Source organism: Harpegnathos saltator, unplaced genomic scaffold, assembly GCF_003227715.2.
Source record: "Harpegnathos saltator strain DR-91 unplaced genomic scaffold, Hsal_v8.6 scaffold213, whole genome shotgun sequence".
Classification (NCBI taxonomy): domain Eukaryota; kingdom Metazoa; phylum Arthropoda; class Insecta; order Hymenoptera; family Formicidae; genus Harpegnathos; species Harpegnathos saltator.
The window spans coordinates 93,247-115,710 of NW_020229999.1; the positions used below are offsets into that span (position 1 = coordinate 93,247).

The 22,464-nt window shown below is 53.9% G+C and overlaps 1 protein-coding gene across 6 annotated transcripts in view; it reads right to left on the reverse strand.

Moving 5' to 3' along the window:
- tn (tripartite motif containing protein thin) overlaps positions 1-22,464 on the reverse strand; it is a 79,583-nt gene that overhangs the window by 13,056 nt on the left and 44,063 nt on the right. For all 6 annotated transcript variants that reach the window (XR_003112842.1, XM_025298303.1, XM_025298304.1 and 3 more), the window contains 8 exons: positions 22,025-22,374; positions 19,801-20,076; positions 13,919-14,246; positions 9,815-10,035; positions 8,801-9,084; positions 5,923-6,232; positions 4,368-4,538; positions 2,429-4,277 (listed from right to left, as the gene is read on the reverse strand). Coding sequence is in view for 5 of the 6 variants with exons in the window: in XM_025298303.1 (XP_025154088.1) it covers positions 2,429-4,277; positions 4,368-4,538; positions 5,923-6,232; positions 8,801-9,084; positions 9,815-10,035; positions 13,919-14,246; positions 19,801-20,076; positions 22,025-22,374 (3,789 nt within the window). In the remaining variant the exon portion in view is untranslated. The remainder of the gene's footprint in view (positions 1-2,428; positions 4,278-4,367; positions 4,539-5,922; positions 6,233-8,800; positions 9,085-9,814; positions 10,036-13,918; positions 14,247-19,800; positions 20,077-22,024; positions 22,375-22,464) is intronic.

Below are 22,464 nucleotides of genomic sequence, written 5' to 3' on the forward strand. Positions count from 1 at the left end.
GCAGATGCGAAAGCCCGACGAATTAGCCTCGACGCTTGCTTCTCACACGGCTTCGGCATTGTGCGCATCCCGCGAAAATATCCCAATGGCATTCACAACCGCGCCACGGAAGTGGCGGGTTAATCACAGGTTATCGCGAAGCACAGACTCGAGCAGAGAGTTCGCTCAGCACGCGTCGCGAACTTTGCGAACAATAATTTGCCGCTTGCGCGAGCGAATCTGCCCGTCAGGGTGCAGTCCTCGAATTTATGCCGCGTAATCTCGTATGTGGTACCTACTTGCAGAGAGTCGAAGCGAAGACCTACCATCTGCACACGCACGCAGACCTGATTGTCTCTCTCCTCGAGATAATGTAGCCGAGGATCGAGAGCGTGCGCGCATCCTGAGGCGCGCGCGCGAAAGATCGGCGGGCGTAGTCGCGGTGCAATTAAAACTTTGCGCGCGAGCTCGCGGGTTTACTTTTAACGTCTTTACCGACGAGCTCTGACTCTCTCGCCCCGACGATACTCTCGCTCGGAGAGACGAGCAGTCTGGTGTAAGTAAGTGCGAAGTCTGATGCAAGTCTCCGTCACGCACGTGCGAGCTGCTCAGCCGTCTCCACACCTGCCGTCGCGCTCGGCAGCCTGATACCTCTCTCTCGATGGCGCGACTCGTGTCGCGGTCTTGTGTCATTCGTTAGTGCAATAAATAAATATGCATTTTTTTCTCCTCGTATATCTCGTATATCCCGCTCTCGTTGCAGCGCTTCCAATAACTGTTACACGCGTGGGCCGGGGGGAACGTGACACGTGAGGTCGGGAGAATTACACGAGAGTAACCGGGGAATCCGGGGAGATCGCCAGAGAGAAGGTGACGGTGGGCGAACAATGGGAGGGAAAAAAAAATCGAGAGAAAACCAAGAAGAACGGGAGGACGGAAGGAGAAGTGTGAAACGAAACAAAATCTGCAGGCGGGATCCGACACTTTGTTACCACGCTGATACTGAGAGGAGACGGTTGACAGGGAAATAAATAATACGAGTTATCACAAAGAAATGCAGTTTATTTACCACACCAACAAACTGACGCAAACCTAATCTCTAAAGAGAGAGAGATAGAGAGAGAGAGAGAGAGAGAGAGAGAGAGAGTGAGAGAGAGAAAAAGAGAGAGAACGAGCGAGAGAAAGAGAGCGCGAGAAAGAGAGTAAAAAAAGAAAGAAGTCACGACGAGAACGCGGCGTGCTTGCGACGGCGGCGGCGCCACGTGGCGATGACACCTGGATGACACGTGCGGTCGCCGCCGCCAATCGTTTCTCGCTGCCTCTTTCGGAACGGGGACGGCTTTGAAAGCTCGGCTCGCGAGAAAGCGCGACTCTCAAGACCGCTCGGCGTGAATGTGAGAAACACGAAGCGAGGTGCTTGAGCAATGCGGGGGTTTTACATGCCGCGGATCTCAACGTAGGAACGATGGCGCGCTGGCCGTACATACGACTATCACAATGTGTAAAATGCAATATTCACGATATAGCGTTTTGCAGGTGGGTGGCTATGCACGTTCATCAACGTGATCCGTCAATCTCGTCCGCGTCGGCGTCCGGCGGAAACGACGGACTCCTTCGGCCGCGCGAGAAGCGGTCTCGTTTCGACCGGACACGCCCGCTCTTCTCTCTCCCCGTCGTCGTCGTTACCTGTCGTCGTCATTTGTCCGCGTTTCTAAAACTTCCACGCGCTTCGACTATGGTGGCGACCTGTCGTTCACCCCCTGACAGCGGAATGCTCGAATCGGGAGGTTAATCCGGAATCCGGTTGAGATGAATTCGCATTAACCGGATCCGCGCGATCCAATCAGCGTCGCGCGCGGCTTGACGGAAAGGGGAACGAGCGAAAATTCGAAAATTCATCTTCTCAGAAGGGATCGGACGATCTCGAAAATCCAGCAGAAACTTAGACTCGGTCGCCCCGCGACCCGTCGTCGATCAGGTCGATTCACGAGTTGCGCTCGACGGTGAAGTTACGGTTTCCGACGAATCCCGGAACGCGGAACAATGTGGAGCGACTGCCGTCTCTCCCGGCGCGAACTTCTTTCCGCGAGGAGCAGCTACCGGAAGCGAGTGCTCCACCGGAAGATCGCCGCGTCGTCATCCATGCGCCTGCGGCGCAGTCTCTCGTCGCAGTGTCTGTGCTCGTGTAAAAGTCCACTGTCGTTAACACCGACAACCGAGACAACGCTAGAAAGAGAGAGAGAGAGAGAGAGAGAGAGAGAGAGAGAGAGGAGAGGGGAGGACGGAGGAAAGGAGAAGACAAATAATGAACGAAAACAGGAGGAAGGCAGAAAGACAGGACACTTGATGGGAGCCGTACGCGCCTGCGGACAGAGATTACCACGGATTACAGGATGAGGTTCATTAGAACGCTGTAACACAGTACGGACACACAGAAGACGGTGGTTACCATTTGCACCGGTATACTGATATTGCCACCGGGCGGTCCCTCGTGCTCGCCGGGCGACTCGGTGCCCTTTAGGTGGGTAGCGTTTGCGAGTAACGCGCAGTTCTCCATGTTTCTTTTCATTAGGAGACTGGTCGCTTGGGAACGAATCGCGCTCGTGGCGTTCTCCGCGCTCCCGCGCTCCTCCGAATCTTCGCTGACGACGTCCTCGTCCTCGTCGTCGTCGTCGTCGTCGTCGTCGTCGTCGTCGTCTTCATCGTCTTGATCGGCTTCATCTTCGTCTTCATCTTCGTCGTCGAGTACCACCCAACCGTTCTCGTCGATGCTGCTCATGTTATCTCGGTCTGTCTCATGATCCACTTGGCCATCAGCGTCGATCTCAGCTGCCAGCCTTCGGTCGGAGGACGCTTCGATCGGCGAGGTCGCGCGGTCAGACTCGCTCTCAGACTCGTCGGACACCAGCCAGCCATTGTTGCCGAGGCTGCTCTGCCTGTACACGCGACTCCTCGGCGGGAGGGTCTCCTCGGATGCTCGTCGTTCGCTCGAGGGAGCCGTCTCGGCGTCGAGATTGCTCGAGACTGCCTCGTCCGGTCTGCACTCAGCGCTTTTGGGAATGGCTTCCTCCGGACGAGTCCCAGCTGCGTCGCTGGCCTCGCCGGCGGTGTCTTCAGTCTGTCGTCGATCGGCCGGCCGATCGCTGGAATCGTTCGCGGGTTCGAAACCCGGCAGGATCGCGGACACGGTGCGCACGTCGCTCTGCAGGTCCTGCTCGGTGATGACCCAGCCGTTGTCGTCGAACATCTCCTCGATACTCCTCTCGTCGATGATCGAGGCGCTGCGGCGCTTCAGGTCCCTCTCGTAGCGCACGTCGTCCGATTGCGTTACACTGCTGTCGGCTCGGGTGTTGGAGTCGACGCTCAACACCGTGGCTTCGCCGTCGGTGTCGGAGGAGTTCGAGGAACCTTCGTTCCCTCTGTACTCGGCATCGTTCGTCCCCTTCGAGTTCTTGCGCTCCTTCTCCTTGTCCTCTTTCTTCTCCGTCTTCAAGTTGCAATTCTCATCCCGAGAACCGTCGTCCTCGTTCTCGTCCTCGTTCTCTTCCTCCTCTTCCTCGTCCTCGTCCTCGTCCTCCGAGCCGCTCTCAGAACCGCTCTCCGACTCGCTGTCGGACATGGTCCGGCCGCTCACGGAACTCGAGCTCTCGGACATTCCTTGGGACTCTTTGGACTTGGACCGGTCTCTGCGCTGGTCGATCGCCTCGGCCGATAGACTCGAGAGGTCCGACGCGGACCGCTCGACGACAATCGCGTTTCTCGCCAAGTCCTCCGCTGCTCGCGAACCCGGCGTGTCCTCGGACTCGGGCATGACGGTGTCGCGCGTTCTCGTTGCGGAGTCATCGACCACGATGATGCAAGTGGACCCGTACCGGTCGTGTCCGGTCAGCAACGAGACCTCATCGTCTCCTGAACGACCGTCCGCTAGCGCGTCGTCTTCGGCCACGCTCGCAACTCGACTACCGCGGCTACCTTCCATGAGACTTTCGGGGCTAATCGCGAGGTGGGAGGAGGATGAGGTGGTCGATTTGTTGTCGGTGTCCGTAATAGCGTCCGTAATTTGCGGGGTAGTGTTCGTCGGTGGCGGTTTAACAACCTGCCTCAGTACGTCCCCGTTGTCGGCATTAAAAGCGTAATCCGCGATTGTAGTGGTGGTAATGGTATTGATAGTAGTAGTAGTAGTATTGGTAGTAGTAGTAGTAGTAGTAGTAGTAGTAGTAGTAATAGTAGTAGCCGCGATTACTATATCGTCTTCGACGCGATCGGCCGACCTTACGTCGGTACGGTCACTAAACGTCCTAAAACGATGACAGTCGAGGGGGTTACTGGAATTATTAAAACTGGCCTCATCGTGAGCCTGACCGTCAACTACGTGCTGAGCTACGAACCTGCTGGTGTAACCGCCCGGCGTGGTCGTCGGCGTCGTGACGCCAACGCCAACGCCAACGCCAATGCCACCGATGCCGCCACCGCCGCCGCCGCCCGGGCTCGTCATCGTCGTCATCGTCGTCGTCGGGCTCGTCACGGAATGCGCGGGGCTCCCTCTCGGCGACGAATACCTGAGACACGAGTGAACGATCGGACTTTCTCTCTTGGGACTCTCTCTCTCTCTCTCTCTCTCTAATTACGCTACTACTACTTCTAAAGGAGCGCGGGGGAGGGGGATGTTTACCCGAACTCGCGCTAGCTTCACCCTGATTACGCGCCCACGTGGACGCGACACGCCGCTCGATCAATGTTTCTTTTTCTTCCCGTCTCTTCACTCCTCCTTTATTTTGTTCTCCCGAGGAAGACTCTCGTGCGTGTCACGTTGTCCCGGCCTGTTCGGGAAACTTATTACGCATCCTCTCTCTCTCTCTCTCTCTCTCTCTCTCTCTCTTTTCCTCCCTCTCCCTCTCTAGGCTTGGGATCAGGTCGCGAGCTTGCGCGATTAATGAGCTCTTGTGATCCTACTTTACTTCCAGCCGGTCGCGCTTCCGAGGTTCTCCGAGTTTCATCGCAAGTTGCATCAAGGATATTCTTTCTCGTGTCATGCGAATAACAACCGCGGTTTCTCGTCGACACGCGACCTGCTGCGCTCAATTATCCGAGCCGCGTGCGCGCGCGCGCGCGCGCTCATCGAGTTTGAGGCTGGCCGACGAACGAGCGAGGGCAGAGTGACAGCACGGTATTGATCCCAAGATTCAACAAAGACTATGATCGACGGGCTCACTGACCACGCGCCGTTCCGCTAAACTCGCTCGTCGAATTCCCGCGCGTCCTAATATTATAATTCATCGCCAGGCTGAACGGCTAATCAGTTCCCGCAGCGGTACGTGCAGAGTTTCTGATAGCAGCGCGCGATGTGGAACCGGCCACGTGATTCTTTTACAAAAGCCAACGAGAGTCGCGGCCCAGCCGGCCGGGAGGCATTTACCGAGCCCGCCCGCTCTCTCCCTCTTCCCATTCTCTCTCTCTCTCTCTCTCTCTCTCTCTCTCTCTCTCTCTCGGTCTCCCTCCCGCTTTTCCTTATTTCTCGTTCTGCTTCCACCGACCGTTCCTCTCGTTTCCTTCACCCAGGCTCGAGAGCGAGAGCTAGAGCGTGAGAGCGTCGGGGAGAGCTCGCTTGGAAATTCGGCGCGAGTGTGCGCGGCAACTGCCGTATGCGGCGGAGGAGCGTCGGGGATACGTGGCGAGCGGTCCCGTTGCATGTAATGAGAGCGCGGGTAAACGCGGGAAAACTCTAAGCTAGGCGGTAATTCCTCGGGGGAGGGAAAACGCGCTATTCGCTGGGGACACGTCCGAAGAAAACTGCCTCTGACGCGTCAAGTGTACTTCCATCGGCCGGGATATCGACAGAAGAGGAGGACGAGCAGCGACACGAGGAGGATCACGAGAGGAACCGCAGCTTTCCGTCTCTCTCGCTCGCCGACGGATTCGTCCCGATAAATCAGAGATACTTGCCTGGTGGAAGGCGAGTCCTCCTTGCTGCCCCTCCTGGCCTCGGCGCTGCGAGCGAGCAGAGGTCCTATATCGGTGCGCGCCATGGCGGACTCGTTCCTCTGACGATCCTGAGGCACAGCGGAGGTTGACGATGGAGCGGTGTTGGACGGATGGTGAACGTCCGTTTCCGACTCCTCCTCGGTGTCCGACTCGGTCTCCTCGGACGAGCTGCTCGTCTCCTCATCGTCGTCATCCTCTTCTTCCTTCTTCTTCGCAGCCGCCGGCTCTTCTCGCGACGTTTGGATCGGTGGTGGCGGGGCCGCTCGGTTACCTGAAGACAGACGAGCTTCGACGTGAGCTTCGACCTTCAAGCGCGACTCCCCCTCCCCCGTCTATCCCAAGAGTCTAAAAGTCTAAAGAGCGAACTCCCAAATCGCGCAAGGATTTCCCGACGTCGCAGTCGACGCTGATTGATTGACGCTCCGACACGAGTGTTCTTCATGATGTACTCAAGAAGGAGATTACGACATGTTCCAACAAGGAGAATCGGCTTTTGCGTTCAGCTCGAACAAACGGCGGGTGTACCCGTCGCGTTAAGCGCATTTGCGTAAATTCCAGCTGCAGGGAAGTGTGTGTGTGTGTGTGTGTGTGTGTGTGTATGGATTCACGCCTACACGTGATCGCGGCTGACGGGAACACGATGAGAAAGCTGGCCGATCATATCGACTGACTCGACGGTGGCGACCAGGAGAGAGAGAGAGAGAGAGAGAGAGAGAGAGAGAGAGAGAACGGCCCGACGCGAATATCACCACGTCCGCGTGTTCCGTCGTAGACGAAACACGTCGCCCCCGACTTAACACGTGGGCGCGGGATGTGACGTGAGCCGGTACGTCGGAAAAGCAGACCGACAGCGCTTAACACTTTGACGTCCGCAATGTGTGACCAAGATTTTTTTGTCTGGCGCCGGTAGGCGCTCGTGTAGATCCTACCGCCTGTCACCGGCGTTTTTCGAGAGATGTCGTAAAATGTCTTGTTTTACTAATCTCAATATCAATATTTAATATCAATATCTCAATATCTCGGCATTTGTTCGATAGCTTTACACGCCGCGACACCAACGTGGTGTCAGCGGCGTTTGTTCGATAATTTTGCACGCGGCACCAACGTAGTGTCACCGGCATTTGCGTGAAAATTTTCACATGACACCAAAGTGGTGCCACCGGACGGCATAGTGTTAACTAAGAGCGCTGAATGCGTAATGCAATTACCGCGACGGCGCGGCGCGCCGCTCTTGCCGCTGCCAATTTCAGCCTTCGAATCTGAAGTATCGCCCCCCCTCTCTCTCTCTCTCTCTCTCTCTCTCTCTCTCTCTCTCTCTGTGTCGCTCGCGCCTGGAGTGTCGCACCGTTTGCGCGCCGCTGCGAATTGCAACGCGTTGTAGCACGAATGTAGCCGCTACGTGCAGCTGCATTTTACGCGCGCACGAGATTAGCGCGCGCTCGCGGAGATTCGCGATCGAATTCGTGGAACACCTCTCACGCGAAACGCGACGACCACCCCGTCCGCTTTGTACTCGCACGCGCTCCGCTCTTCTTCGCGTTTCGACGCGCTTATCCTTTCCTTTCTCGTCTCAGAGGGACATTCGCAGCGGGCACATCGAGGAGCCGTGCGCACGACGTTAATTGTAATTAACGTGCAATTTCCCGCGGAAGTTACTGCGATTCATACAAAGGACTTGCGATCTGCCATCGCAATTGCTGAGATTTACGCAGCGATGCTCTTTATATTTTTTCACGGAGTGCTGAGTGAAGCCGGAAAGAATGGAGAGAGAGAGAGAGAGAGAGAGAGAGAGACACACTCGCCTGTCCCGGCGGAGAGCGCGTTTCTTCGCAAAGAAATGTCACCTCGCCCCGAGCGCCTCGGTGGTTCTCTTCCGGTGTCAAGTATCTTTCCGTTTGTTTTACATCGCGTCATGTATTGCTCGCTAGATGTATCTCGGTATCGCGCTGTCGTGGATACTCGAGGAGGAGGAGGAGGGAGACAGTCCCCCGTCCCCCCTGCCCCTCCCCGTGCGGGTAAAGGACAGCCGAATTGGGGGGCGAAAGATTAGACGCAAATTTGCCCGTACACCCATTCAATTACCGCGAGGCGCGCTCGACAGGAGGACTGTGAAGTACAATGGAGGCTAGAAACAGAGGATTGGCGTGCGGGAAGCGAGCAGAGACGCGCGCTTTCGATACCCTTCGTGGTAAACAATAGGTAATAGAGGCACCAGCGGAAATTGGGACGTGCCGCGGATAGAGCTCTCTCAGTTACGGGCGTTATACGTAAAAGGGTCTCAAAACCTCGATTACTATCCGGCTGCATTGTTCCCGCTAATTCTATATGACGTGTGCACGAGGACCGGATGCGGCGCGCAGGAAGTTGGCAAGCTGCGAGAAACACGCTCTCGTCACGTTTTTCCCCGCGCTTTCGCGCTTAGATCGTTTATTATATTTTTCGGCTTTTACGGCGGAAAAGGCCGGAAGATAGGCGGGAGATATTTCTCGGCGGGACAAAAATATCCACCGACGCGAAATCAAGAGCACAAGAGCGCGCGCGCGCTTTATCGCATCGGAAATTCGCGACATTAATTAAATTAACAATTCCAATAATTTTAATAGAGACAGGCGCGCGCGGAAATTGTTTGGCTTTGAATTTATAAACAATACTCGCACAAATGTCTCGGCCAGAATTCCTACGCCGGCGGGACAAATTTCGAATTCCCATTTCGCTGTGTCGATATTCCATCGTTTCCCTTCATTCCCTTCGCCCTTCGCTTCCGCAAGCGTCGTATCGTCGCTCGCAAGCACCGAGAGAGCCCGCTACCGTTAATTACGTTAATTAGAGTACTCATTACCTGCGCCTAAAAAACGGCTCTGGAACGGCCTCGGCGTCGGCGTGGTGGTATTGGCCGAGTCCCTGCCGGCGGTGGTGGTGGACACAGGCGGCCCGGTCGACACGGTGGTGGTGGTAGTGTTGGTCGGCGGCGCCCTCGACAGGTACTTCTGCTTCATCTCCTCGGCCGTGAAGGGCGCGCCCGTATTGCGGATCCCCGAGCCGGTCGAACTCTCGGAGCCGGTGCTCGAGTCCGACGAGGCGCTCCTAGCCGCGGGGGGAGCGTGAGTTTCCGCCGAAGTTCTCCTGCGAGCAACGATATTACAAACAACCCGCGTTAATAACACAGGGGAACTCAAGCAAGTTACTTGCTCGCGCCGGCGCGAGCAACGTATACGAGCGATGTACGAACTCCGTCGCTAAGTCCGACGCTGGCCCGGGAGGAGGGGGGGGGGGGCGAGAAGCGCCCGCCGGCCAACCGGACGCCTGCCGCTTGCAAATCTCGCGGTTACCGCGAGAGACGTGATTAATATCCGCGCGAGCAAACGCGTCCCTTCGGCCTTTCGTTCCCTCCGGGAGACACGAATCCGAGTTTATCATCGCGCGCTCGTTGAGGGAGCCGGCCGGCCGGCCGGCCGGCTGGCCGGGGCGAGTAAGAGTGTTTTCACTTGGGATTCCCGGGCGAACGACGTCATATCCGAGCCGCGGGGTCTCGGGGTGTACGCGCGTCGTCGGTGGATTAATCGGGCCAACCGTTCCGCCTTGAAGCGACTCTCACATTTCGCCCAATTACCTACCGATCGATCTCCGTCGTCGTTTCTCAGCGGCGTTATTTATTCCCTTTTCCCTCGCTCTTTTTCTACGCGCACGATCTTCCTAACTCGTGAATCGGCCACCTCGACGAGAGTCCTCCCCGACGACCGAGACGGGCATTTGAGAGTAGGACCCGAGTAGGACACGAGTTCGACACGTCCGACCAAACTTTCGTACGCGCGCGCGCGCGGTCGATTTGGCCGTCGCGATCTCACGAGTTTACCTGGCGATAGCCGGCCGCCTGACCGGCTCTTCGACTTCCCGCTCTGGGAGCTCTCTCGGTGGCGGATGGACCGGAGCAGCGGGCGCCGTCGGCTGTCTCTCCTCTACCATGTCGGCGTGGCCGGCCGTCGCGGCGTTCTTGTTCTGCTTCTTGATCCTCGAGATCTCGTCGTCCTCGCTGGTCTGCCTCGCCATCGCGCTCGGTACCTTTCTCACTTGCACCTGCGCGTCAAAAAGCAATCAGTCACAAGGAATGTCGCGATTCCCGCCCCGTTGCCGCTCCGTTCGCGCCAACTACCTGTCCTCCTCCCCGAGCAACAATCTCTTTCCACGGACTCCCGGGGAGTGCGAGGAGTTTACGATCGAGAGTCACGCTCGCGATTTATCGCGGCTCGAGACGAGACGAGACCGGCAGGTGCATTTGAATGCACATTAGGACGCGCGGCGTGCAGCGCGCGATTGACGCGTCGTAACCGTAACAGCGCGTCGTAAGCGGCCGCGCGTGAGATGCGGGATCAAGTGGGTGGTGTGTAATGACGAAAACCCGACGAAAAGTGCAAAACCGTGTATTGTTATTTTTTCACATTCGCAGCGCTTCATACAAGATACAATGTCTGAGAGCAGGCGAACTCTTATACTCGGAGGTATATATATATATATATATATATAGACAGACAGACAGACAGACAGATACATTAGCCTCTCGCAATTGTCTACATCCTACGGATTTATGTACACACGTATTATCCTACACACTGTTGGCCAACTACTACTGGCAATTTGCGGGAAACTGTATCATAGAAAAGTAACGCTACGCAAAATCCGCATATTGAGCCCTGCGCTCGGTCGAGCATTCGCGTGATACTCGTCGTCGACGTCGTGTCATCGGCTATTGGAAGAGACGCGGTCCCCGCCGGTCTCTCGCGGGGGAGACCGATACTGTATTTTTTGTACGTTCATTGAGCTTTCGTCTCGCTTCTTTTCGTATCTCTCTCTCTCTCTCTCTCTCTCTCCCTCTCTCTCTCTCTCTACTAAACATCAGTCGCAATCATCCGAACAATGGGATGCGCGTGATCGAACATATTTCGTTTCGTTGGCACCGGCCGGTCACACAGCACATGGTGAGTTCGATCCCCATCCGTTTATTTCTCCCGCCATAATAAGGGATTCCTTGCGCGAAAGTGCGGAGGTGTATCACTGTCAAAAACAAATACGATGTCGTCAAATTCACGCACGTCCAATCGAGTCGTGTGCTTAATTAATTAACGAGCGCCCGTCAGCTCGCGCTCGCGCGGCCGAGACTCTCGCGCGGCTGAAACTCGGGACTCGCGTGCCCGAGAACGTCGCTGTCAGGGGCAAGGGGAGAGGTCGGTCTCTTACGAAAAATAAAATTTCTCTCGCGAAAAAGAGGCACGGAAGATCGCGTGGAGAGACTCGCCGCACTCGGCCGGCGATATCTTCCTTCTTCTTCCGGCGCGCGCGATTCGCGTCGTCCGAGTATCCGATCGACGCAGTCGACATCGTTCTCCTTGCGCCCCCCGTAAAACTGCACGCGAGGTTGAAACCGCGGCGTTAATTGGGCAAAACGCAGCTCGTAAATTGACTCGTATCATCGACATCCAGCCATTTAAATACCGATGCAACCGCGATGACGTAGCAACCAAGCGTGCACGGCATATCGATATAAGCAGGCGCGCGGCAATTAAATTCGTCGAAGCACCGCCGTGCGTGCCGCGCGCCGCCGTTGGAATGTGTATATGTGTGTGTGCGTGCGTGCTTGCGTGTACAGAGCTTTCCGGCAACTAGAAAGAAAAAGCCGCACCTGCGCGTCAACGTGCGCGCTCGCACGCGCTCAACTTCGAGAGGCGGCGCGCATCGCGCTGCGTCAACATTTAAAATGCGAAATGCCGAGGAGAGCAGCTCGAGTCAACGGTGAAATCGCGCGTCGAGTCCCCACTTGTGTGGACGTTTCATAATCCGCGACGGGATTTCACGTGGCGGGCGGAGAGGGGGGGGGAATATCCAGGGAATAGAGATTCCGTCTACGAAGGATCCTATAGGCGGTATTCGTATCTCTTCAATCCTTATATATAAGACCGTCTTAGATTTATCTTGAGATGCTGCGCGGACCGTTTCAATGTGTACGGAGCGGCTGAAGACGAACTTGAGACGATCTTCAATGCGAGATATCCGACTGCGAAGAAGCCCGCTCGAATGTTTTCCGTTGCTGCGCGACGCGTAAAATTGCTTGGATGAAACTTCGAGCCTGAATCGATCAATGCCCGAATTAATTAGCTCGCAATCGAGACGAGAGCTCCCGAGGATTCGTCTTTTCGAGGACGTGAATGTTGTATTATTGAAGGGGCGGAGGAGGGAGGGGGGAGGGGGCTCGATTTGCTCGAACAACTTGTTGGGAATTCTTCCGACGGCGGAAAATTCAGACGAGAAGTTCCGACGAAAAATTCAGCCGTGACTAACGCGGATCGTTCGATGCGGGCTACATTGTCCTTGCAAAGTGACCGGAGGGCGTTGAGTCGAGAATTACTCGCCGGTCGATTCGGATTCGGCGCATTTGGCCGAAAATATTTAGAGAGCCGTTGTTTTCCACGGCGTAACAACGCCTAATCAGTCGTCGTTTATTCACGGCGGCGCCGGCGGCGGCGCGGCGACGACGACGACGACGACGACGACGACGACGACGACGACGACGACGACTATGGCGAGATTTATATCCCACGTGTTTCTCGCGGCATCCTTCATCCCTCCGCTGTGATTTTACGGGCCCGAGCGCGGATGGCATACGAAATAACAAGGCATCGCAGCCCGAGGTGGTCTCGTTTATAGGTCGCGGAACCTATCGCAAGCAGTAGCTACATGTTTATGGGAGTTGCGAAAGGTAGAAGGAAGCAGATCGATATTCCCGATGTAAATCGAGCGACCTAAAGCGGAGCGGGCGAGCGCCGAGGAGGAGGGAGTTGTGCAAAGGACGGGGGAAGGGGTCTCTTATTCATACACAAGCATGAAAATATATTCTGTATGCATATGGCGAATGTGTCTTCGGATTACGTCGACTACGCTAAATTCTCATTCGACAACGCAGCAGCGGCGCGCGCGTGTAGGTCGATCTCTCTCTCTCTCTCTCTCTCTCTCTCTCTCTCTCTCTCTCTCTCTCTCTCTCTCTCTCTCTCTCTCCGTGGGGTGTAAATTTATTAATCTCCGCGCCGGTGCAGCTAATTGTCTTGCTCGTCGAACGTTAACGAGACTCGAGACCCGTCAAAATTTACGCTTCCATTCCGGGGCGCGGCCGGCGCGAAGATTCGCGAGAGCTTCGAGCTCGCGCTCGCGCGCTAAATATCTGTCCGGTCTAAAAATAATCGCGAGTGTGATCAGGAAAATTCAATATTTGCCATTAGAGTCAAGAAATATATGTTGAAGAGATACTTACCAAAAGTACAGCGATTACGTTACGCTCAAAGTCTCGTTAACGAGGCACACCGCGCTAACTCGCGACTCGTGCAAACAACGGAATTACCCGTCCCGCCGAGGATAGACGGCTGTTACTTAACTTCTCTCCGTTACTCAACATTATATACGATCGATACGTTGCGCATATCGTATCGCGACAGTGAGGGGAATCTCGGCCATCGACCGCTCACGCCGAGACAGATACGTCTCTCTCGCGTTCGTGTTACCCTCCGCGTTATCGCGTCCGAGTGCCACGGGATGTATGCCATGTTAAACGCCTAAATAGTCGACTGGACGTTCCGTGCCGGAGCGGCTCGAGGGAGGGAGAGAGAGGGAGAGGGAGAGGGGGAGAGAGAGAGACCGAGAGAGAGAGAGAGAGAGAGAGAGAGAGAGGGAGGGAGAGGGGGAGAGAGAGAGAGAGAGAGAGAGAGAGAGAGAGAGAGAGAGAGAGAGAGAGAGAGAGAGAGAGAGAGAGAGAGAGAGAGCCCGACGTGATTCATCGGATCCACTTGAAACGACGCGAGGTCGCGTCTAAATAGCGAAACTCGGCTGCTCGCGAGTGCTCGCAGAGCTCGCTTGGCCGGGCTTGCCGGCTCCGGAACGTCACGTCGAGAAGCTTCCGGAGGCGCGAGATTCTAACCTGAGGCTTGGCTGGTTGAGGCTGCTGCACCGTTGTCTGCTGGCTCGCCGGCTCCTCCTTCTTCCTCTTGCCGGCGCGCTCGCACTCCTGCAGCTTCTTCATGACCCGCGGCGAGTCCGTGAGGCGAAATATGCCGGAGAGAGGCCCGCGCGCGGCGTCCTCCGTGTCCAGGACGCGCTCGCGCAGGGCCGACGGCTCCTGCCGCTCCGACGTGAACCTCACCGTCGACCGGGAGTCGCCGTCGGAATCGTCGCCGTCGCGGTGACGCATGAATCGACTCCTGTATCGGGACTTGTTCCTCGGCACTTCGTACTCGGGCGCGTCGTACCTGATACACAACGGGGCGACGTCGATCAATTGGATTGCCGTCGACGTCGAGAAAACGGACTCTCGGCCCGGATCCGTCGGGCTCGGCTGATAGCGCGATTCCTACGACGGCGCCATCGACAATCCGCTTCCGCGACAGCACGATGGATTATGCTATAAGCGCGCTGGAATTGCTCTCGCACGCTTTCCTGAATCTCCTCTTTGATCGATCAATTTGGAAATCGGCGAACGGCCGATTGTGTTTTTACAGACTCGAAGTAGGATCTAATCGCAGGATCTCTTTCTTTCGTCGTCGCTCTAATATGCGATTGATGTATCAAAGATGGGATAACAAAATTTGATGTTAACGTTAAAAGTCCAATACGTCGTCGCTTACGATCGAACACCGTCAGGTCGTGATACAAGTAGATCAAGTCGATCGCAGGTCAGACGCGCCGTGTCGGCGTTCACTTGGGAAAGGTCGAAATTGTCCGTTTCGTCCGTCCGTAAGAAAAATCGCAAACGACGAATAAACAACTTATCGCGAAGGGATCTCGCTGAAGCACACGTGTCGTTGAGACGCGTCACTTGAAATTATGACAAGGGCCGATGACGACGAGCCCCACGAGCTGAAATGCCGATCTGCTTTATAGTCAGATTATCTCAGTTCGATTCGAGAGGACATTCCGGAGGATTGCCAGTGACAGGATGAAATGATATTAGGGGATCTCCATCTTCCAGTCCCATATCATCTCCTCCGATATTCCCTCGAAAGCTCGTCCTTTGATAGCTTCTATCAAATTTTCGCCTTATCTTTGAACCCTTTAGGTGGCAAAGCATGCTGTCGACAATAGCCTCGCGCGCGCGTGCGTCATTCTGTCCTGATAGCGAAAAAAAAAGTATGTTCACGTGCTATAAATACTTCAACATTATATGCGTATACCGTCGTATTTTTATGTGTGTATGTGTGTGTGTGTGACGCAGAAATTGCGAGTTAAAAATATCGAAGCCTCTCGATCAAGGGTTAACAATATTTTCGCGTCGATCAATCACACGGCGGCAACGATAGCGATGGATTTATCTTTGCGTTATTCAACGATTTAACGAACAACTGAATAAAGCGTCGAATCACACGCTTTTACCCAGTCGGCCTAAAAAATATAGGAAATCCATACGCTGTTTTCCGTCCCACTTTTCTTTTTGTCTCGCGGTCGCTAAGTCGCGAAAAACGACGGTTCGCTCAATCGACTCGCGAGAATCGCGTGATATCCGCGGGATTGGCCGCATCGTTAGCCGGAAAATCGATAAACCAGCGAAACACCGGCCGGAATATATTTCCATTTGGCGCGAGGGAGAAAGGGAGAAAACGGACCGTGTCCGAAACCGCGGAAAAATCGGCGCGGTATGCGCCCGGTCTTTTAATCGAGGCCGGCTCAAACCGTCAGCGATCCGTCGGAAGAATTGCAATAACGCGTTCCCCGAAATCCTCCCTGTGTGAGGGAAGTAACCTCGTTGGCGGATCGCAATAAAATCCGTCCGCGAAGCGAATGGTCGAAGATAAATAATTAGACGGCCGGCTTTGAGAGTTGACGGCTTTCCGGATCCCGGGGGGTGCCGTTATTAAAAAACTTTATGTTCCAAGGTGTCTCGCATTTTTCCAGCGGGAGAGGGATAGACAGACAAACAGACGAGGGAGATGGTGAGAGAAAGAGAGCTCGCTACGAGGATCGCGAATTATTCTTTTTTTATCACCGTTTCATTGGAGCGTAAAACGAAAACTCCGCTCCATACGCGATCCCGAACACCCCGTTTCGCCCCTTTCTCCCCCGATTGTACACCGCGATTACAAAAAAACACGACGTGAAAACGAAATACAACGGGCGCGCGCGCGCGCCTACTACTCTTGATTCGTTTTAATCCACCTATCTGTCTGCACTCACACGCTATTTACAACTTCGAATAATATCGATTTCAGGCAGTTGACCGTTTAGCTACATTTCCGCGATACGATATCGGGCATCGTCACGCTCCAAAACGCTGGCAAGAGCACGTCGGCAGCGGCGTTGACGGCTATTCGCGACGGGCATAGTTTCGGCTTTTCACGCTGCGCGATCAACAAAAAAAGATACATAGAGAGAGAGAGAGAGAGAGAGAGAGAGAGAGAGAGAGAGAGAGAGAGAGAGAGAGAGAGAGAGAGAGAGAGAGATGGAGGGGTGGAAGGAAAAAACATATACGCACAGAGAACAAATGGAAGGCAGGCAATCGTGCGCTCCCCTTTCCCGAACGAAAATGGTGGAAAACGTACGGATAATCGAATTTTCGCCGTGAATATCGCAAGGCGAGTGTCAAAAATAAATAGCGCGCCGTTACCGCGTCGCGAAAGCACCGGGAACACGCGCTTGTCGCCGGTGTAGATGCGATTTCCCCGCGGGCCGCGCGCGATCCGCAAGCCAGAGCACGAGCGGCCGACAAATTGATGAGACCTCCGCGGCGAATAATCGTATTTTCTCTAATAATCGCGCGCACACCTATCACGACTGCCGCGCGTAATTATATAACAAACAGAACAGACGGCACGAGCGCGAGCGATCGAGCGCGGGGCTTGAATGTGAGGCGGAGAGGGGGAGAAGGATGAGGGAGGTCGCGATCCCCGCGCGTGAAATAGGTCTTTGCAGTCCGCGAGCGTTAATTACTAAAAAGTACGTGCTAGCGCGTACCTAAAGCATTTAATTTACATTTTGACGAGGCCGCTTAATAAAACGCTCCGGCGCGAGTGGGCTCTAACGACTAGCATTGCGCGAAACAGCCAGCAATTAAAGCCGACGCGCCTATTCCGGAGAGTTGAAGGTACCTTTGAGTCAGAATAGACGAGAGGAATTGAGAAAGAGGTGCGACGTGCGAAGAGCAGCACGGGAGAACGACCAGGGAGGGAGAAAAAGAGAGAGAGAGAGAGAGAGAAAGAGTGAGAGACAGAAAGGGGGGAGAGAGCGACGGCAAAACTACAACACATTTATTTATAACTTATACCGAAATAGAGACATACGGAACGTTTCGAAAAATCCGCGCGGTCCTCCCGCTCGACGCTCGAGTCGACACGAGAAGTTTCAAAGCGCAACGTAATTTCCGTCGCTCGAACTTTTCAGCCGCGCGCCGGTGAGCGGAAGAACGGACCACAAGAGCAGCCCGATCGGAAATCGCGAGTCGCCGATTGAACGCGCACCTTTCAACGGCGCCTCGGATTTAATTAATTACGACGTGCAACCCTCCCGGCGTGCTCTCGACGCGGCCCGGTCTCGATCGCGATTAATATTATTAATATTCTTTCCCGGCGAGAAGCGCGTCTCGTTGACGGAAATTTCATAATTAAAACGCGCTGTTTCTCCCAACAGCCGCGTGTCGTTTGTAAAATTATAATAGACATGTAAACGACACCTTTGCATAGAAATACAGTTTAGCGGCGCGACGGGAAGCCGTGATTGGAAAAACATCAGCGCGAGGATCGCGCGAGATCCGAGAGATGCGCGGCGGCCGATGATGCGGATGAGAATTTGTATGCGTGCGAGCAAAGGAAGAGAGGAGGCGGAAGGTGTAACGTTCGATTAAAGATAGCGGGCGAATTAGTCCGATTAGCCGAAATGCAATCGCAAATACGTTCCCGTGAGCGAGACTGCAGGCGGAACGACGGGCTGCGTACCAATCATCGCCGCCCGTCGATCGGATGGCATTCCACCTGTGTCGTTTATCCGTCGCGCGGAATATTAATATCTTCCATTATTCGCGCGCGCGTGTTATCCGGCCCGATCTGCGCCTCGTCGCACCTTCGCGACGAGAGACACAACGAAACGTCACGGAGACGAGTAGAAATACTCTCGCGCGACGGGCACGCGCTTGTTCGCGAGTCATCCGACGAGTTTATCATTTCGTGGCACACGCCTTCTCTCGCAAATAAGGCCGCTCGCGCGAGGTCGCTGCGACGACTGATTTATCGTTTCGAAAAAAAACAGAAAAAAACCCGAATTTCGCCGCCATAAATTCGAGGAGACGTATCCCGGCCTTGCGGCCTCGATCTTCCCCGGCCCTGTGATCCTGCGAAGACACCTCGGGTCTTTGTCGACTGTCTTGCAGTGATCAACCGGCCCGCCCCTCTCGCCCCCGTCGCTGAAGTGCACGGGATAAATTGATCGCTTTGATAAGTGGCGGGAGAAATGCTCCGGCCGGCAATTTTTCCAATCCGATTAAGTCGCGCCACCGAGGTTGAGGTTGAAGTTTACACGAGTAGCTTCTTCGAGGAACAAGGAGAAGACGGATCTCCATTTCTCTCCCATCACAACACGATACTACTCGCGACGTTCTGTATTTTTGCGATTTTTCACATGACCGGCGCGATAAATATTACTTTTCAAGCCTTGATCACCATTAAGCTCCATTGAAGGTTGTAATTTTTCTATCTTTTCCTCGAGCAGTCTCAACTATTTTTTGTCTACACTAGGAAAAATGTATTGTTGCGTGAAGCAAAATTTTGTTGTAACAACAAAATAATTTGGTTAAAATATGCCCAACAAAACTGTTTAGTTCCTGTAAACAAATATCTTGTTTGATTACGGTTTGTTCGTATAACATAATACTTTTGTTATAGCAACCAAAAAGCTTCAACTATATGAATTTTGTTAAAAATACTGTAATTTTTTCTTAATATATAAAATCTAAATTTTAGTGCACAGAAAGACAAAATAGTATCCATTGGGCATTATTTTAGTTTATGTAAAATAATATTTCGTTATTATGTAATTCTTATGGATAAAATAACTAAAATGCTTAATTTTTACATATAAAGTCCAAGAACAAAATTATTTGGTCCAGAGAACAAAGCAGAAATATATATTTAATTGAGACAACAAAATATTTTGTTATATAAAACAAGATATTTGGTTGCTATTAAAAAATGCCTCAACTAAACAGTTTTGTTAGAGATACTAAATTTCTTTTCCTAGCATAGTTTGATATTTCATGAATCCTCTGGTGGACATCTCTCAAGGAGAACAAAGAGAAAAAGTTGATTCGTCTTCCTCCAGAGAATAAATTAACTCTCTAATCCAGTCGATACCACGACAGCCTATGAACGGTTAAAAAAGTTCCCACCGTTTTCTTACGCATCGACCTGTTGGTCTGAAGGAAGCGAGAGCAGCACGACGACGTTCTTGAGGCGACCTTGTCGTGCGCAATGTGACGAGAAGCAAATCAAGTCTTAGTCCGTGCCGTGAAAACAGTTACGACTCTACGAAATGTCTCGCGCATGACTGAGTTCAATATCGCAACCGTTAATTTAATACCGAACTCGAAGCGAGGTCAGCACTTAGAAAACACGGGCGGGAATGAGAAAGGGGTTCCCTGAGAAGCGGCCTCAGTTAATCCTCGCGCAACGCAGCGAGCGGGCGCGCACACACACACAGTTTACGCGCGTGGCGCGGAAAAACGATCGGTCGATTTTGTCCGCTGCGATCCCGGCGAGAACGACACCGGGATACTCGGGCATAGCCGAGAAATAACGGGGGACGTAAAAGGGAAACGATAGTTACTCGTATTCCGGCACGTATCGATTCCTGGCCAGTCGTTCCTCCTCCTGCTGCCTGTATTGCGAGGCGAGACGGTGATCGCTCTTGCTCCTCATGAGGCCGGGCGAGCCTCCAGGTGGGGCTAAACTGCTGGAGCTGCCCAGCAATCCGCCGCTCCCGCTCTCGGGTTTAATGTTCAGTTCGCCGTAACCCGCCACATGTAGGACAAGCTGATTCGGATCGTGCGCCATCACGAAGCGGACACGCCGGCTGTAATCCCCCGCTTCGTACTCGAAGTTCCTGCAAAGGACAATCGTTCATCTTGGCGCGCTCACCGAGGCGCGACAGCGCTCCACGCTGTCTAATCGCACCGGCTAAATCTTGGGGGAGCGTTCACAGCGGGAAGAAGGGACGAAAAAATAAATTAACGCGAGAGAGAGAGAGAGAGAGAGAGAGAGAGAAAGAGCGGGAGGGATGGAGAAAGAAAAGGAGAGAGATCGTGTCGCGCAAGGGGAAGTTTCGGAAATGAAACCGCGACCGAAAGCACGCAATTTCAATTTCCGCATTACGCTAACAAAAACGAGCGGCCGCAACGCCGAATCGCTCACGAGAAAGGACGCGCGCGATTAATTTCAATTAAACGCGTTTTCACCGCGCGCGTGTTCTCCGACGACAGAAAAAGAGATAGAGACAGAGACAGAGACAGACAGACAGAGAGAGAGAGAGAGAGAGAGAGAGAGAGAGAGAGAGAGAGAGAGAGAGAGAGAGAGAGAGAGAAAGAGAGAGAGAGAGAGAGAGAGGAAGACCGGAATACCGAAACCCGTCGCCGAGCGGCACCGTCCATCCGTCCGCCTAGCACCGACCGTATCTACTTGGTCGGGATTTCGGCGGCGACGCCTCTATTTAAATAATACATCGGGGAGGATTACGCAAGCGCGCGTGCGGTTCCAGCGCGAGCTTTTAAAGTTCACCGCACCGTTAATTTAGCGTATTAATTATCAATGAAGCGTGCGCTCTCTCTCTGTCTGTCTTTCTCTCTCTCTCTCTCTCTCTCTCTCTCTTTCTCTCTCTCCGCGAAGGCACCATGGACATGGACACCTCAGGCATGTTTCATCGGGCGAGCGCGCGAAAACGCAAACATCTCGCGTTTTCACGCGATACCGCCACCTGTGGGCGCACATACATTAAATCGCGATTAAATCGTACCTGCTCACAACGGACAAATTTTGTCGCGCGCGATGTCTGTCTGTCTGTAATTCGGCCGCGAGGCGAGTGCAAATTTCGCCCCAGTGTTACATATTGGACGGCGCATGCGGTAACGTCGAATGTTAATTACATTACGGAGTTATCATAGGATTTACGCCGCGCTTTCACAATGCTATTAACACAAATCTCCGTAGGAATTCATGTAGCCGATATCGGGCTACCCGTATCGACGGCGCGGCGCGCGCGCGAATTACGATCCCTTCTACTCCTCTTTTTGCGCTTTGGGATTATCGCCGCGCCTTTCCCTCCGTTCTTTTTTCTTTCTCTTTTTATCTCCTACGCTACGTGAAACATCTTTCAAGGTTAATTTTGCCAGAATCGACCACGAGAAGTATCTAATTTATACGGGCGACCCCGTTTGCTCGCAAAACGTCAAATTTAGCCACAGCGAAGCTCGCTGCTCATTAAATCATGAAACCGTCGCGATTGCAAAGACTACCTTCGTATTATATTCTTATCTATCAGATAAGGTATGATGATAAAAAATGAGCTAAAATATTCACTCGAATCCCCCCCCCCGCCCCCGGCACAACTGATTGCTGCGTCGGCCTGTGTCAGCAACGTCACTCTCAATCGTGACAATTTGTAGACGCGATAAACAGCTGGACGTGGGAAAAACTCGCGACGATCTGGCCGATGTCGGCCGCGGAGGCCGCGATAAGAGTCGAAATCGGACAAAGTACCGGTGAGGAGAGAGCGTCACAGAAGGGCGGACGCCGAAATTGAAATAAAATAGCTCGCGGCGACAGAGGACGGCGAGAGAGCGAGAGCGGAGTCGTTTGGTTTAACGATTTTTTTTCCGGATCCGCCCGTAAAAGAGGGGCTTCGGCCAAATAGATAGCCGATAATAAATCGCGCTAGGATCGCGCGCTCGCTCGCGCGCTCGCTCGTCCCCCCGTGGTACCGTGGGGTTTAACGAGCGGAAGCAGGAGAGGGGTAGGGGGAAGGGGGTCGAGGGAGATTACCGGCAGGCGCGACAAACCTGATAAATTCGACGGTACGCAGGAAGAGTTCCTTTGTGTCCAGCAGCTCGGCGTCGTCCCACGGTACGTTCTCGTTGATGTGCGCCTCCGCCAGATCGCAGTTGCTCTGGATATTCGCGATTTCCAGTTCGAGATTCTCTTTGAGCTGAATCAGGCCTCTGAGCTCGGCGCCGAGGTATCGATCGACCTCGTTACGCAGATGTTCCGTGCGGTCTTTCAAAGCCTTGCTCAGCCTCCGATAAATCTCGTCCACCTCTTCGGCGACCGAGGCGCAGTTTGTTTGCAGACCCAGCGTGTTTTTCTCCACCAGGGCCAACGCGTCCTGCAGCCTGTGCAGACCCCGGCGCACCTGAAGGCAGAATCATCGGCCGGCCGACCGACCGGCGCGGCGGTTTGACATGCCGGAAAAGCTATACCTCTTAAGCTTAATTCCTCGCTG